This window comes from Misgurnus anguillicaudatus, chromosome 19 (genome assembly GCF_027580225.2).
Source record: "Misgurnus anguillicaudatus chromosome 19, ASM2758022v2, whole genome shotgun sequence".
In the NCBI taxonomy this organism is placed as follows: Eukaryota; Metazoa; Chordata; class Actinopteri; order Cypriniformes; family Cobitidae; genus Misgurnus; species Misgurnus anguillicaudatus.
Window position 1 is genome coordinate 10701004 of NC_073355.2, and position 18580 is coordinate 10719583.

The following is an 18580-nucleotide window of genomic DNA, read 5'->3' on the forward strand; positions in this document are numbered from 1 at the left end:
CCAGGGACACAAGTCGGCAGCGCAAGTTTCGAGATAATGAGCAACAAAGTGTTTATTTTCAAAATTTGTGATTTTCGTTTTATTGCAGAATCTGTTAGTTGAGATCACGAAGAATCCTCTCCATGTGAGAGATAGCAGTTTGTGTATATTTAAAGGCGTACATTTTGCGGTTGAAATAGGCTTGTTTTTCCGGAGATTCTAGCGTGCAGCGGGGGGCGTCTTTGTCTCAGTGTATTTACATACTGTGTAAAATGAATGAAAATAATGTAAGTAATGACTTACCCTTACGTCGTTCTAAACTCAAAAGACCTCCGTTCATCTTCGGAACACAGTTTAAGATGTTTTAATGTTAGATTTAGTCCGAGAGCTTTATGCCTCCTCCATTGAAAATCTATGTACGGTTTCCATGTCCAGAAAGGTAATAAAAAATCATCAAAGTAGTCCATGTGACATCAGTGGGTCAGTAAGAATGTGTTTAAGCATCGAGAATACAGTTTGGTCCAAAAATAGCAAGAATTACAACTTTATTCAGCATTGTCTTCTCTTTCGGCTCGAGGGTGAAGTCACGTGACTGTAGTTCCGTGTCACTGACTTTATGCGGCGCCGCAGTCGGATAACGTCAAAGTACCGCGAGAGCTCTTTAAGAAATCTTATGGAGTAGTTTAATTCGACTCGCTCTCACGGTACTTTGACGTCAGTTCTTGCATCACAACATGAAGACTAACACATACACAAAAAGTCACACAGACATCGTTGAATACGTTATATAATTGGCTACATGTTTTGTCTATCAATATTTTCAATTAAGTCATTGGCTGATGGAGGAACGAGCGAGCGAGCGATTGGTTACATTAAAGTGTAATATCATACACAGTGCTGCATTTTGCTGTTGAAAACGGGTTGTTTTTCCAGAGATTCTAGCGTGCAGCGGGGGGGGGGGGCGTCATTGTCTGTGTTTATTTACATACAGCGGCTTTTGATACTTTAGTTATCAACCCGCCCCCCAAAAGAACAGCTTGGCAACTTAAGCAGCACTCTGACAGGGTCAATCTGATATCATCACTCAATGAAGATGGACACCGCAAAGACTGTCGCAGACGAGCTGAACCGTGGATGTTACGCCGAAAGTGTTTTGAAGTACTTCTTCGACAAGCCGGATGCCTATGAAGACGGGCTCACTGATTCTGAAGACGATCTGAGCGAAGATGAAAGCGACATGATACGACTGGATAATATCCCTAATCTACAACTGAGCGAAGATGAAGACGAAGACGAGGAAGAATGTATCGGGCTGGCGTCAGATGAGTTGGACCGCAAGATATCAGAGGCTATATCGGTTGTAACATTTGAAGGTGATGAAGACAGAGAAATGTTGAAAATCCGAAACTTTGACTGTAAATGCTTCACGAGGAGAAAGGAGAACTCTCTGCATGTGAGACAGTCCTGTAGCCAGAAGCTTTCTCCAGACATTATGTACAACATACGGCTGGATTCTTTAGCCGCGGAAAAAGAGTGGCAGGACATGCGAATTATTGGACATTTAGAGGCAAACAGACGCACAATGCAAACTTCGGAAATGACAACATCCACAAAAAAGACGCCGACAAAGAGAAGATGTGCCCGAACGACTTATTTCATTGGAGGGAATGAGATCTGCAAGAACACTTTTCTGTTTCTTATGGGGTGAGTTTCCATAAACATTAAAGTTTGTCGTTTTTGTTCATTGTAAGAACACACACGTAGACCTTCACATTTAGTGCAATTGTTATTAGCTAGCTCAGGTTTCGATTGCCAAAACCCAAAGTTATTGTTAGCTCAGGACTGTGGTTTCGATTGCCAAAACCCCTATTGTTATTAGATAGCTCAGGACTGTGGTTTCGATTGCCAAAACCCAAAGTTATTGTTAGGTCAGGGCTTGGTTTTGATTGCCCCCATAACTATAATGAGCTTTTAGGTGGCAATGTGAGCATCTGCTATTAATTTGAATGATGCCTGAATTGACTGATGTTAATGACTTAGCTCACGTATGAAGTATGTGTAGCCGTTAAATGTGCATTTATAAGTCAAAACTAAACACAAAAGTTTTTTTTTAATTAGACTTAAGCCAGGTCTAACCACAAACTTTTACAGTGAATTAAAAGTAAAAGGTATTGGTCAAAATGTACTTAAGTAAAATTACGTATAATTGGCAAGACCATGATGTTAAACTTATTTTCTTTCTACCCTTTTCAGCATTGGGAGAGACACCCTGGCTGATATAGTCAAACACTATGAGGAGAATGGGGCAAGACCACGTTTGAGGAAGAAGCATTCACTGCCACGTCCACCAGTCAGGTTCATCAGCCCTGAGGACATCAACAGAGTTGTGGACTTTATAAAAAACTACGCAGAAGACAATGCCATCTTGCTGCCTGGCCGACAGCCTGGGCATAAGGACTGGCATGTGAAATTGCTGCCAACTCATGTGTCCAAGGCTTCAGTGTGGCGTGTCTATGTGAAGTCTGCTAAGGAACTTGGTACGTGTAAACATTGATTTAGAATTGAGTGCTTATAATGTGAAATGATGCAAAGCACTATTAGCAATTAAAATGTAACCATAGGCAATCTGTTTTTCAGGTGAGCGTGCTGTTTGTAAAACCAGCTTCAAAGCACTGTGGAACCGACTTCTCCCACACATCAAAAGTTGCCGCCTGCGCACAGATCTTTGCTGGCAGTGCCAAAGCAATAACGAGCAGCTGATACGAAGTGCAAACCTCCCAGATGATAGAAAGTCTGAAGCAGTAAAGAAGCAACAAGATCATCTTTCCCTTGTACAGAAAGAGAGGGCCCTATACAACGATTTGAATGCTGCCTGCAGAAAAATTTGCTCTGTCTCTAACCTGTCTTTTGGACCGTCCCTACCAGCTAGCAAGAAGATTAGGATGCATTACAGTTTTGATTTTGCTCAGCAGGTAATTAAAACACATTTAGTTCCACATACTTACTGTTTATAAGTTTGCAGTTATGAATAGATAAAAAAATGTAATCTAATCCAAGTTCCCTCTGTCTCCTACAGTTACACTTTCCCTCAAACCCTCTCCAGCCAGGACCAATGTACTTCCTGACACTACGGAAATGTGGCCTATTTGGTGTTTCCTGTGAAGGGCTGCAGAAACAGGTGAATTACCTGATTGATGAAGGCATGTCATCTACTAAGGGAAGCAACGAAGTCATCAGCTACATGCATCATTTTTTCGGCAACTTTGGAGTTGGAGAAACAGAGGTGGATCTTCATTGTGACAACTGCAGTGGGCAGAACAAGAACAACTTCATGCTCTGGTACCTTGCCTGGCGCGCTGGACAAAAGTTTCACGAAAAAATCGACATCCACTTCCTTATTGCTGGTCACACCAAGTTTTCTCCTGATTGTGGCTTTGGACTCATCAAGCAAGCCTACATGAAGACAAGAGTCAACACTTTGGCAGACATCGCTGAGGTACTTTAACTTTACTTTGCTTTAGTGACTTCAGTGCTGTCTTCTGTTCTGCTTTAACTGAAGACCTTTTTTTCAACCTCTTTTCTTTTTTTGACCTCAGGTTGTGGAAAACAGCTCTCCTGTAAGCCACCTTAATATCCCACAGCTTGTTGGAACAGCAGAGGGCAAAGTTTTAGTCCAAACATTTGACTGGCAGCACCATCTGACTCGACACTTTCGTAGACTCCCACAGATCAAGAGTTATCAGCACTTTAGGTACTTGAATTAAAACTTTCACATTGTGTACATACAATATAACATAGCAACAACACACACAACACAGTTTTTTATGAGAAAATACTTTGCCAAGATTAATATGTCTTATTTGTTCATTCTGTCACAGCTTTGACGCCAAGAGACCAGGTGTGGTGCTTGCAAAAACTGACCGTGATGCACAACATGTTGAATTTCAGCTACTGCGCGACGGAGAAGATCTTTTTTTAGGAAACTTTATTTTTTACATTAAAACAAATAACTTTTTCATAAGAGTTTTTATTTCAGGCATTACATGCTTGTGCGACATATTTAATAAATAAACATGAATAGCTATCTGTGTGTTGTTTCCTTATTTTATAATTACAGTTATACATTAGGCACTCTTTCATTAGAAAAAATAATCTACAGTATAAGAGTTTTTTTTTTTTTATTCAATGTACATAAGAGTTGCCTTAATCGGTAGATGCTAAGGCTATGTTTACATTAATGCGTTTATCCTTTAAAACGCATTACTTTTGCTACGTTTACGCCTTTCATCTACACTACATCACCGTTTTCGACCCTCATAAACGGATTCGTTCGCAAACGCTGAAGACCCTGTTTTAGTTTGAGAACTCAGACGTTGCTCTGAGTGTAAATGAACGTAGACGGAGTCTTATGTAAACGAACAGCTGATGTTAACGTGACAGCGCATCATTTTCAAAGTAAAAATAATTTTATTCATGTTCAAATGTTGGTTTGCAACGGAGGTTTTGCCAAAAATAGTAAACATCTACCAACCAGCTATTATAAACGCTATATCGGATTGTTTTAACATGTATCCTTATAGATAATGTCTGTTTTATATTAATGTTTGAGTATTGTTGGGTTTGAGTATTGTTGTAATGTGTTTATGTTTTGTTTAAATTTAGTTAGCTTACGAAAGATAGACTGTAATTTTAAACGCCATATAGGCGTTGTAAAGGCCAATATGAAGAGAGAATTGTAATGGGTCAGACATTATTTTCCAGTTTAATGTAAGTTTTGTTTGCTACTTTAAAATTAATTTCGTTTCAGATAATTTGTCTCTTAATTTTAATCGATGTTTTGTTGATAAGTTTTGTGAATATAAATTAATAAAAACAATAAACTCAACGTCATTAATATATAATGCTCGTTTAGGCGCTATTTCTGTGTTGCTAGCGGAGGACGTGCACGGACCTCGTTCACTTTTAAAAATGAATGCAATAAGCATTTCTGGTAGGCTAAAGCAATACTTCACCTCTTACTATGTTTGATTGAAGTTTATTTTTGCTTCAAGTTCGCTACTGTTTAGTACTGTTCACTTGAATGCTTTCTTTTTAAACCATAAAGACCTTTCTGTTTAGTTATAAAATCAAAATTAACCTATTAATCATATTACTATGTTGTAGGGGGGAGCTAGAACAGTATAAGACTTTTTTATAGGTTCAAAAATAGTGTCTGTTATAGTTGCCAGCAAAGGACCCAAGTATGACTTTTTGTCAATATCGCACACCCCTAGGCTGCATAAACGAGCAAAGGTAAGCTATTATTAGAGTAATGAGTTATTTTACACTTTTATGCGCATGCCCAGTTACATGATTGGTCATGTTTCATGCATTTATGGTGATGTATAGTGTGGATGAAGATTATTTTTAAAATGCCAGTATAAACGAGGATCGTTTTCATTTTAAAATGCCGTTTTAAAACGCAAATGCTCTAATATAAACAGGGCCTAAGAGACATTTTTTATATATTACCTGTTTGTCACCTTTTTTTTATTGCCACATTTTCCTGACCTTTTTTACCTAAGCCATACACCCTGTAAAGCTCCCCACTGTAAAGCACATGGGGGAGCTTTACAGAGGGTATGGCTTATCTCAATGAGATGTAAATGAGCCCTATTGTCCCTCCCAGCAGCTGAGAGGGGTGAAAAGGCAAAAACTTTAAAAGCCGTTTTCTCAGTATTAAGGATTTTGGAGTGCCTACCTTCAAATGGCCACAACTTCTCCAAATCTGATCAGATTTCCATGTGTTACACATTGGTGGAAAGCTTAGAATCTGCACTTTCAGAATCTGTGAATAACTCAAAATGTCCAAAAACCGACTTGTGTCCCTACTTTCCGTGACTGGTCACATATCGTCTATCGGCACAACCCTACATTGCACTTTTCCTGTGAGTCTTTCTGTGTCCGGTAATCATCGTGAAGAGATTGTGTTGCATATCCTTCATGCTTCTCTATCTCCTATTATTTTAGGGCATGGATGGTTAGCGCAACACAATCCTCACGTTGATTGGCAGCATAGTATTATTTTGTCTTGGTCTCAGTCTTGTCATGTGTCATGTCTTGGTTCTGCTGTTTCTGGTTCTGTTCTTTCTCTTCCTCAGGTTCCGGCAGTCGATTTGACCGGGGTCCCGGCGGAGTATGCGGATATTGCTCAGGTGTTTAGTAAAGCCCGGGCCACCTCCCTTCCTCCTCACCGGCCATATGATTGCGCTATTGATCTCCTCCCCGGCACTTCTCCGCCTAAGAGTAGACTTTATTCTTTATCGGTACCTGAGAGAGAGGCTATGGACCAGTATATTAATGATGCCCTGCGTGCCGGTCTCATCCGTCCCTCCACCTCGCCCGCAGGGGCGGGGTTTTTCTTTGTTGAAAAGAAAGACGGCTCCCTGCGTCCTTGTATTGATTATAGGAGTTTGAATGACATTATGGTTAAGAATAGGTACCCCCTTCCTTTATTGTCTACTGCGTTTGAGCTCTTGCAGGGAGCGCAGGTCTTTACTAAGCTAGATTTACGCAATGCTTATCACCTTGTGCGTTTAAGAGAGGGAGATGAGTGGAAGACAGCATTTAATACCCCTACTGGACACTTTGAGTACTGCGTTTTGCCGTTCGGGCTTTGTAACGCTCCCTCAGTCTTCCAAACTCTGGTTAATGATGTGCTGAGAGACATGATTAACAAATTTGTCTTTGTGTACATAGATGATATTCTCATCTTTTCTCCCTCTATGCAGGAACACACTCAGCATGTCCGCCGAGTCTTATGCCAGTTGTTAGAGAATAAGTTGTATGTCAAGGTGGAGAAGTGCGAATTCCATCGTAAGTCAGTTTCGTTCTTGGGTTTTGTTGTTGCCCCAGGTGAGATCCGTCCCGACCCAGCCAAGATCAAAGCGGTTGCCGAATGGCCAGTCCCCGAGTCCCGTAAGGATTTATCAAGATTTCTGGGTTTCGCCAATTTTTACCGACGATTTATCAGAAATTATGGTCAGGTTGCTCAGCCTCTTACTGCTCTCACTTCCACTATGGAGAGGTTTGTCTGGAATTCTAGTGCTCAGGAGGCCTTTGATAATTTAAAGTCCCGGTTTATCTCTGCTCCTGTTCTCTCTATTCCAGATCCGGCTGCTCAGTTTATTGTGGAGGTGGATGCTTCGGATGTCGGGGTAGGCGCTGTTTTGTCTCAGCGGTCTTGCTAAGGATGGCAAGGTGCATCCCTGAGCCTTTTTCTCCCATCGGTTAAACCCAGCAGAGCAAAATTATGACATAGGTAATCGGGAGCTGCTGGCGGTCAGACTGGCTTTGGGTCAGTGGCGTCACTGGTTGGAGGGGACCTCGGAGCCCTTCCTGGTCTGGACGGATCATAAAAATCTCGAATACATCCGTTCAGCCAGGAGGTTATCTTCTCGTCAGGCTCGTTGGGCACTCTTCTTTGACAGATTCAACTTCACCCTCTCGTACCGGCCCGGTTCAAAGAATACTAAGCCCGATGCTCTCTCTCGTTTGTTCGAAAGTCCCGGTTCTGCTGGGGACGAAACCATTCTCCCTGAGGGGCGGGTGGTGGGTGCCCTGTGCTGGGGAATAGAACAACGGGGGAGGGGGAAGTGCCAGAGGGGTGCCCAGCGGGTCGATTGTGGGTTCCGAATGCGCTTCACTCCGAGGTCATCCGGTGGGGTCACGAGTCCAAGTTTGTGTGCCATCCAGGGGTTCGGAGAACGTTGGCTACCGTTCGTCAGCGATTCTGGTGGCCCTCAATGGGTCCCGATGTCAGACAGTTTGTGTTAGCCTGTCAGGTTTGTGCCCATAATAAGGCCTTTCATCAAGCCCCTATTGGTCTGCTTAAACCGTTACCCATTCCCTCTCGTCCTTGGTCACATATCGCAATCGATTTTGTAACCAATTTGCCTAGTTCTAAGGGAAACACTGTTGTTTTGACCATTGTCGACCGCTTCTCCAAGGCGGCTCACTTTGTCCCTTTGCTCAAATTGCCCACTGCTAAGGAAACTGCCCAGGTTATGATCGAGCACGTCTTTCGCTTACATGGTCTGCCCACAGACGTTGTTTCAGATAGGGGTCCTCAGTTTATTTCTCGTTTCTGGCAGGAATTTTGTAGACAAATAGGCTCCACAGCTAGCTTGTCTTCAGGGTATCATCATCTGACCAACGGGCAATGTGAACGGGCTAACCAAGATTTAGGTAGAGCTCTCCGCTGTCTGACATCGCAATATCCGAGCTCCTGGTGCCAACAGTTACCCTGGGTTGAATACGCCCATAATGCTCTCCCTGTTTCTTCCCTTAACATGTCCCCTTTTGAGGCGTCCATGGGGTTTCAGCCCCCTTTATTCCCGTCACAGGAACCTGATACGGTGGTTCCGTCTGCGCTAGCTTTTGTCCGTCGTTGCAAACGCACCTGGAGAAAGGCTAGATTTACATTACGGCAGGTTTCCAGACGAACCAAAGCCGCGGCCGACCGTCACCGTAGAACCGCGCCCCATTTTATCTGTGGACGAAAGTATCGTCCAAGGATTTACCTCTCTGTGGGCCTTCTCGCAAGCTGGCTCCACGATTCCTTGGGCCATACAGCATTGTTAAGGTTATTAATCCCGTGACGGTCAGGCTCAGATTGCCCCCAGCACTCGGTCGGGTTCATCCAGTTTTTCATGTGTCTAAAGCCTGTGTATTTTTCCCACCTTAATCCTGTTCCCTCTGCCCCCACCCCTCCCACCCCTCAGCTTATAGATGGTGCCCCTGTGTATTCAGTTAAGTCTTTACTGGATGTGCGTCGCCGGGGTAGGGGATTTCAATATCTCGTAGATTGGGAAGAATATGGTCCGGAGGAGAGGTGTTTGGTACCGGCCCGGGACATTCTGGACCCTGGGCTGATAGAGGATCTCCGCCGGCGACGGGGTAAGCCTCCTCATGGACCGCCCGGTGGTGGTCGTGGGGGGGAGTCCTGTCATGATTTCGGTCTTATTGGCTGCTTTGTCTTTGTTTCACTATGTGTTGTGTTTTTGTTTTGACAGCTCTACACGTGCGCGTCCTCCACCTGGTGATCTCATTACCTCTGACTTCTCTCACCGGCGTCCCGCACCTGATTCTTATTATTGTCTAATCCGGTTTGATTTAAATTCCCCTCGTTTCCTTTGTTCTTTGCAAGTTCGTCTTAGTATGTTCGTGCCCGCTAGCTTTGCTAGTTCTAGTCTTGTCTGGCTCTGAAAGGTCTCTGATTTATATCTGTGCCTTCTGCTGCCTTTGCCCCATAGATTCCCTGTCCCGTTTTCACTCTGTTGTGGATTGTAATCTGTCGTCGCCCACCATCTCTGCTGGTATACTCTTCATCTCTGCTATCTGGTTTCTTCCCGACTGGTGTGGCAACAGTCGAGTCTCTCTCTCTTCATCAGTGGTTTTTCCAGACGCTGTCCAGTGGCTTGTGCTGACCGGGATCGTGCGCTGTCCAGCGCTTGGTCAGCTGAAGAGTCCGAAGCATCTCTCTCTCTCTGTGCCCCGCCAGGAAGATCTCTCTGTGTTCCGCCAGGATATCATTATTGAGGATTTCGGATGTGCGAGTGGATGTCCTACGGCAATGCTGTGTTTCCCACTCTAGTGACTTTCCCGAACGGATCGTGGAGCCCCGCCCACCTTGTGTTTTCTGCACTACATTGCATTCCTGAAGACATTGAGTGTTTTGCCACACACATTTCACATTTTACATGAAGACATTGAGTGTTATTTTTTTATATACATACCTACTGATATTTGTGTATACCATCATTAAAACCCTCTGCATTGGGATTCCTGATTTGTGTGGTTCCTAACATTCAACACCCTTACTTCTGTCTCTAGCTGTTGCCAAGAAAACTATATTACTTAACTGGAAAAATAAAAGCCAAATATCAATTACACAATGGCTACACTTGTTAAGGGAACATATCACTCAAGAACAACATACATCAAAAACACAAAACCAGTTGTTAAATTTAACACAACATTCAGCCCTCTGTTGTTAGCATTATATATTGAACTGGTGAGCTGATGTCCCAAATTAAGTCTCATGGAATTTAAACACAAATTGCATCTACAATAGAATAATTTAAAAAAAGTATTGTATATGTTTGCCATATATTGTATGTATACAATTTTGGATATGTATAGGTATATATTGTAGCCCAGTACTTTCCATTTATGTGCAACCTCATCTCACGAATTTCCGTGGCATAGTCACGGAATTTTGTGCTCATTTTTCCGTGGCATTAAATAACCCAATGTTGGATTGTTGTTATGCAACCATGGATTATAATAACCCAACAGTTGGGTTAAAACAACCCAGCATTGGGTCAATTTTAACCCAGCAGCGTGTTCTGTCCAATATTTACCCATTATGGGTCAAAAATAATTCAGCCCTTTTTGGAGTCTATTCCACAAGAAAAGGTTGATAAATGATAAGCATTGCTAATGCTATAGGGCTATGATTAATCAAATGCAAATAGAAATATAAAACCCAGTCCTAATTAAAAAAGAACACAATTTGACAAAAATATTGAATCCAATATTGGGTAAATATATAGCATAACAAGTGATTTATAAGCTTTTTTTCGGCTGGTCATTTTTGACTGGGAACACAAAAGGTGTTATATGGTTCTGAACACAACCTGAGGGTTAAATAACTTTAATTCATATTGTTTTCTCATGGCCTCCTCATTTTCAGCGGCGAACTGGCTTATCTGCTGCTCAGAAGCTGCTTCCATAATATTTGCAAAGTCTATGAATCGCCATGTATACACAAAAGGCTAATATTTTAACTAAAAAAAGTTGGCTTGTAAATAACGTTAGTTTGACAACGGTATTAGCCGAATAATTACGTTGCTAATGCTAATCATTACTAGGCTTATTTCTCTTTAAGTTACCTGTTGTTGTCCTTTTGAAAATAAATCTGTAAGTTTGGCACATTTGGCAGCATCATTCTTCTTCTTGGACGTGCTATGGACCGAACCAACTCTATGCGAGGGGAGGGGGAAACTCCCTCACATGGTACAACCCATGCAGAGGCTGCGCGCTGCAGTGTCAATGCGAAACGTGTGAAGTGTCATTTAAGAGAAGATAGACTCACTAACGTGACAAATGTAAAAAAAAAAAAAAACTCAACCAGCCCAAAAGTGAAGCGGCCCACCGGGAATTCTCCCGGTTCTCCCGACTACCCACCCCGGGCCTGCTAACGCAAACACCAAATCTAACCCTAAACCGAAGCGAAAATGGTTTGAAAATAGGAAAAAGCAGTTGAGTAACCAATCCGTGAGAATTATATATATTTTCTCTTTTTACTTGAAACTTTGCATACTGTAACCTTTAACGAATCTATTAAAACTATTATTTATATTGATACAGGTGGAGGTAGTAGTGGTTACAGTGTTGATATTGAAAATATATAGGTGGTTATGTATCTATCATGTAAGTGCATTGTCATAGAATATTCATAGACCCTCTGGGTACTGCTGGGTCACCTATCTGTGGGCATAGATGCATAGATTGCATAGGTTACCAGTCCAGCCCTGAGTACAGGGGGCCTTTAACCGTGGGCAAGCAGGTAAGTATACGGGGACTACACAGGTAAGTATTCAGGTAAGTATGACTTACAGCAAGCAGGTGGATACACTGGGCTTTAACTTCTGGATGTACAGGTGGATGCACTGGGCCTTTAACTCTGGGTAAACAGGAGGCTTTACAGGGGTTTATATAGGTAAGTATGACTTATGGCAAGCAGGTGGATACACTGGGCTTTAGCCCTTCAAAGCACAGACGGATGGAGACGTATCTAGACACAACCAGGTAGAATGATTTCGCTTGCAAGCAGACTTACGGATAACTCCCAGGCACTTTCACTTTCCAACATTCAATGGAGATAGTCCCACGTCGATATGAGCCCTTAGCTCGGGACCTGTAGGCTGTTAGCAGAGGACACACAATTGCACTCGCAATTATAAACTTCACTAGATTTGGATAAGAACATACAACACCTCTTTACAGGCAGAGTAACTGGTCCTTGAGTCGTGTACAGATATGGAAGCCGTCCACCACTTGGCTCCTCATACACAGGGCTCTTTCCTTGGCCTAGGATATGACCACGGACAAATACTGAGGACAGCACAGCACAACAATTCTCCACGTGTACTCACTTCAATAAAATTACCCACCACAATCTCCACACTCACAGTGAACTAGGGTCAGTGTCCCAGCTTCGGCCTGGATTCGGAGACCTGGATGAACAAACGACAGAGGCAGGAGGACAGCACATGAAGGCGTCTAAGCCACGGTCCTAGGACTCCTCTTCCTTCTTCTCCGCTACTTCCACACACACAATGACTGAAACAGACTGGGTGATGGATAAATACTTAATTCCACTGCACAAAGACGAATTTGGATGATGGTAATGCAGGGATAAGGATGGCAATACACTGTATACAGAGTTCTTATATATCACACTGTTCCTTTTCTTTGTACAGTACCTCACACAGATGTCCCAATCCTCCAAAGTTGGTTAACCAGCGAACTGCTTCAATCTCCTTCGTCTCCACTTCCTCCCTTTTAGATTCACTTGCTACGTCCGATCAACCTCTCCAGTTCCTTCAATACACATGAGAAGATCACAACAGCACGGTAACAATGAATGTCTTTCCACTTATCTCTGTGCTTTAAAACCCCTTTGCAATCCTGCTATATTTTGCAAAAACGCCTAAAAAAAACATACCCAAAGTAAATTGCATACTGTTCTTGAAGTATTTGGAGTATATGCATGGTTTTGATGTCTTTTGAAAGGTGAGACTCTGAGGTTTGTTTCTATACAGTCAGAATCACTGTAAGGCTTACTGTTATAAAGTAAAATTTTAAACACACTGAAAGAGAGGAAAAAAATATTCCGCCTACTTTTTTTTTGTAAACAGTTGCCTGCAGAGGACTAATAATGGGGAGCTATTAGCTGGAAAACACATTGGGATCATAGCATGAAGCCTTACAAAGCTTTACCAAGCAAATTTGATTACAATATCTTAGAAAATGTGTCTTTTTCACATGTTTATCCAAGTTTATGTCTAGGCGGCTTTCTATAAAGGGCACTTGGAGACACCAAATGGCCCTTTGTAACCATTGACATAAAATGCTGTTTTTCTTGAATGCTTCAATGTACAATCATATTTTTGGGCTCTAATGAAAGGTTACACTTAGAGCTACTCTATTTCATGTCCAAATTCACTGTCAATAATTGCTGACACATAGTAAATGAAGCATAAACACTTTATAGTGTTGAAAAAAACTATATTCTTGAAACTATACTTGTAAAAATAAAGATACAAAACAAGTTCTATAGTAATAAAATACTTTTAATATTAGAAAAACCACAATCTAAATATATAAATGTATATAAAAAACTATTTAGAAATTTTACAATATTACAGGTTATTGGCAACATGCCACTCGTTATTACAATCACGGCTTGGCAAAAAGCACAAAGGCTCATCACATGAAGAACATTTTACAGTAGTCTTTGCATGGCAGTGCCTGCACCTTAGATGAACTGTGGTGCCGTCTCCACTAATATGCAAAGGCTTGTGATGTGCTCTGTGTGAAGTGGGCGATGGAGCGGGTATGTCAGCAACCGCTGCCAGCTACTCACTAGTGTCTCCCTAAATGCCTTCTGGTGCATTGGCACCTCCCCTTTACCTTTAGTTATATGCTTGTAAATCAGGAAGGCATTCACAGTGGCAATGTCTAACAAATGATAAAAAAGGTCTTATACCAATTCTGGGTTTTGTGGATCACTTTATAATAGCTGATTAGGGCATTGGAAAGGTCCACTCCAGCATGCACCTGTAAGACAGATACAACAACATTGAGTCACATATTTTTTTCATTTATAATCTATATTCTACTATTTTACTTGCATAAAGTAACGCAGAAGTACAGAAGTACACACAGACACGCAAACACAGACACACACACGCAAATACGGGCACAAATACCTGTGCATGAGCGCATACAAACACACTCGTGCTCGTGCATGAGCTCACCAAACAAAACACGCATCCACACTCAAACCTCAGTACCAACAGTAAAATATGTTTTATAATACAATAAAGCACTTATAATCTATATTCTACTATTTTACTTGCATAAAGTAACGCAGAAGCACACAAAGACACACACACACCCGCAAATACGGGCACAAATAAACACACTCATGCATGAGCTCACCAAACAAAACACGCATCCAAACTCAAACCTCAGTACCAACAGTAAAATATGTTTTATAATAAGGCACTTACTTATAATCTATATTCTACTATTTTACTTGCATAAAGTAACGCAGAAGCACACACAGACACACACATGCAAACATGGGCACAGATACCTGTGCATGAGCGCATACAAACACACTCGAGCAGGGGCTCACCAAACAAAACACGCATCCAAACTCAAACCTCAGTACCAACAGTAAAATATGTTTTATAATACAATAAAGCACTTACTTGTCGAGAGTGACGTCTCCCCCATCCAAAAAATCTCTTCCGCTACTGGGTCGACGGAGGAAACGCTCTCTTCGTCTGAAACGTCTTCCTCCAACAAATCACTCTCACGCCTGGTACACTGCTCGACAACTTCTTCAAGTGAAAAGTTTCTTTTACTTGCTCTTTTCGACATTGTAAAACTTTTTAGACGCTCAATGCTTTCCTAGCACAGCGTTAGCAGCTTTAGCGCACGGCCGCTAGTCACTGTTGGGATTTACGCACACAGGGCGCACCAAACAAGTGTATGTTTGTGCACGACCAATCGGGTTACAGGTTGAATCTTTCTAGGGAAGCTTTGTATTAATCTTTTCAGAATCTTATTGGCTATCAGATACGCCCGTCATTTGCAAACTTTGACGCGACAGGATCGATCTATTGTCAATCAAATAGGGGAAGGTCCCATCCTCGCGCAAGGGCGTTCCTTGCGTATTCTTGCCTGTTGTCACCTCTGAGAAGCACCTATTCGCTCAAATGAGGTGTCAATCAAAAGGGCAGAGTTCAGCGGCCATTTTGACATCAACACATCTGCAATGTTTACAAGTGAAGAGACGCTACACGACCGAATGCGTCGGAGACTTGGTGGCTTTGTCGGCTATTTATAAATGATACTACTATGTTCCTTGGATGTTTATTGACATATACATGTGCTGTGGACTAAATATTTCACTGAATTGGATTTACTGGACCCTTCAGAGTGTAACTACACCGTTTTTGTTGGAATTTTATGGATCTTTGGACTACAAGAAGGCGTTATAGGTCAGTTTACTCATTTTCATACCCTGTTTGTAAGCTGGTTTTTTGGTTGTTGGTTGTTTGACAAACACTCTGATTGCACTGACTGTGTTGACTGTATCTTAAAATGGTTTACATCGTTCGAATCACAAGAATCTCAGCTTTTTAATGATATATGATGTGTTTAGGTTTGTCTTTTTTAAGTTGTTGTATTTCCCAATGTTATCAACCAAAACACATGCAGTGTGCCGCCGACGGTACACCGGATTCGGATCAGGTTAATGCAGCCCAATATCCATCCTTTTTTCACCCAGTCTGCAAATCCACCTCAAAACGTCTCCTCCAACTCCCAGCGTACACCAGAACAAAACTTCACCCGGAGCAAAACTTCACCTTCCGGTCTCTTTGCTGCCCTACTTATGGGCCTCCTCTTCTCATGAAAGCCCAATCACCGATCGCCACATTTTTCTCACACACCAGATCGAGATTACTCCTGATTTCTCTTGCCCGGAGTCAGCCGGAACCGGCCAGGTGTTTGCTCAAACCGGTCCGGGCGGAACTATTTCCGCCATTTTTCGTTCCGCCTGTATTCGGTCACTCCGTGACATTATTGATAGGGTTTGTCTAGAAAGTTTTAATTGGGGGAGGTAGTTAATATTCAGGATAAAGCTGGCTGTTTACAGGAATTACCTTGGTGATTTTATGTCCTCAAATATATGTTGTAGGACCCTGCTGGAGTTAACAGATCAATTACAGAATGTACATGACAATCAGGAAAGGTTGGATTATTGTTACATTAAACTCTGTAATTTTTTGCATGTTGAGATGGAGAAATATTGTCCTGTAAAGGAAAAAAAATGTGGGTTTCATAAAGAAATACTATAGAGTTAAGCAACCTTATTGGAATAATGAATTAAATGAGTTATGGTTAAAATTTCGTTCTGCAGAGAGAATATTTCTTAAATGTGGCTCTGGGGAATCTTGGAAGAGGAGGGCCTTGCATAGTGAATTTAGGCAATGCCAAACTAGTTTTAATAAAAAAATGAGGTACTCTAAAAGAAGGTTTAAAAGAGGCCAAGCCATTAAATTAGAAAAGTTACAAACTGGTAATCCTAAGCAATTCTGGAGGGAAATACATAAATTGGGCCCAAAAAAGAAAACGTTAATACCCATGGAAGTTTTATTGGAAAATGGTGAGAATTTGGTCAAATATTAAAAAAATAGAATTATAGAGAGATTAGTTTGATTAACACAGTCTATAAAATTTATTCAGGAATTCTTAATAACAGACTGAATACCTTTTTGGAGGTTTATGGATGATTGATAGATGAACAGAATGGTTTTAGGAAAAATAGGGCCTGTATTGATCATATTTATGTGTTATCTTCTGTGGTGAAAGCTCGTTTGGATAAAGTTAAGAGTACTTTTGCCTGCTTTGTTGACTTTAAAAAGGCATTTGATTGTGTTAACCGTGATATATTGTTGTTTAAATTACTTTCGTTTAGTATTAATGAAAAATTTTATAATGCTATAAAAGCTCTTTATAAAGATCCCATTTCGTGTGTACAGATAAATAATTTAGGAACGGATTGGTGTCAGGGTTTTAGTTCTGTTTAGTTTGTTTTCATTGATATTCATCATTGCTCTTTGTGTTTGTTACCTTTTATTAGTCTCACCTGTGTTTGTTAATTATCATCATTAGTTACAGCTGCTTATCATTATCACTTACCCTTTATAGTTTGCCCTCATGTTCCTGTTCTTGGTCTGATCTCGTCTGCTTGTATCCTTGTCATTGTGTTTTGCTGTCTATCGTCATTAAAGTCTTGTAAGTTTCTGTAATCCCTGCCTTTGTCATCTTTGAGTTAAGAGAACTGTGACAATTGGTTTTCAATGCCTTTTGGGGTGAAGGAGGGAGACTTACTCTCCCCTTCCCCCTTTGCCTTTTATATAAAGGGAAACTTTTAGAGGGAAACTTGAACTAAAGAGTACTTATATTTCAATTTGGCCGTGTACCTTTAAAGTATACTCGTCATTATAAATATCTTGGTTTTGTTTTTGATGATAATATGAAATTTACAGAAGGAAGGAAAATTCTAGCAGTCTGCTGGAAGAACATTAGGTTCTGTATTGAGGGGAAAAAATGAAATTATGTACAGATTTATGTTTTTCTACATTTACACAACTGTATAAATCTTTGATTCAGTGTTTTATGCTGCAGGAGTATGGGGTTTTGAAGAGGTTTTTGATTGTAACTCTGTTCAAAACCGTGCTTTAAGATGTTTTCTTGGTGTGCATAAATATGCAGCAAAGGTGGCTGTTAATGGGGATGCAGGATGGGATCCATGTATTGTAAAGCAAAGGTGTTAAATGATGCGATTATGGAATCGTCTTGTAAGTCTGCCAGAGGAAAGGTTAACTAGAAAAAAATTTAATTGGGACAGAGCAAAGTATCATCCTTGGTTTCATTAATACTATCTGCATCTGACTTGCATAATAGTGTACCAAAATAATCTTCAATGTAATAATAATCTTTGTCTGACGACATTTATAAGTAAATATGAAAAGCAATGGAAGCAGGGTATATGGAAGAAGCCAAAACTTAGAAATTATGTTCAGTTTAATAAAAGAATATGTTACAGAACCTTATATTTTCCTTAATTTAAAGGAAGGCGAAGGTCTCTCTGTGCCCAATTGAGAACTAGTACCTTACCCTTGTCAGTGGAAGTGGGTCGATTTAAAGGTATACCTGAACATTTATGAATCAGTTTGAATCAGCTCAGTTAAAAAATCCTGATATATTTTGGAAATATGCAGGGGAAATGTTATGTTGGCTGTTTGAAAATTGTGTCTTTTCTTTGGCAAAATTTATAGAAAAGGCCTGGTATCGGCGGCAAACTATTTTGTATCCCATATGAAAAGCCAACTTTGTTTGTATGTCTAGTTTTTATTTTTAGTAGTGTAATTGTGTTGGGATGCGTTTTGTGTTATGTAATGGCCTTCTGAAGATAATGGTGAAATAAATACTGTAGTGTCTAATAAGCCCATGAGGGCTGGGCACTATGGTGTTTGACACTTAAATAAATATATCAATCAATCAATCAAAAAAATAATTAAAAAAATGAACCGGTTCACAGAACGAAAACCAGAAACTTTTGATGTTTTGCAAGGAACAGAAATGAAACCAGAAACTTTTAAAAATATATATATGTTCTGGAACAGAAACGTTTATTTAAAATAATGGTAACTGGTTAATACCGTTATTTTTATTTTTGTTCTTTGACAAG

The 18580-nt window shown here is 40.9% G+C and overlaps 1 protein-coding gene across 1 annotated transcript; it reads left to right on the top strand.

Annotated features, from left to right (window-relative positions):
• The first annotated feature begins 936 nt into the window (after nt 1-936).
• Nucleotides 937-9613, top strand: LOC129444446 (uncharacterized). Its single transcript, XM_073856628.1, has 11 exons — nt 937-1683; nt 2233-2516; nt 2617-2951; nt 3056-3475; nt 3576-3730; nt 3858-4002; nt 6120-6509; nt 6750-7045; nt 7449-7696; nt 8626-8916; nt 9273-9613. Exons 1-11 carry the CDS (start codon nt 1067-1069, stop codon nt 9611-9613), a joined length of 3522 nt encoding a protein of 1173 aa, XP_073712729.1. The 5' UTR covers nt 937-1066.
• The last annotated feature ends 8967 nt before the right edge of the window (nt 9614-18580 follow it).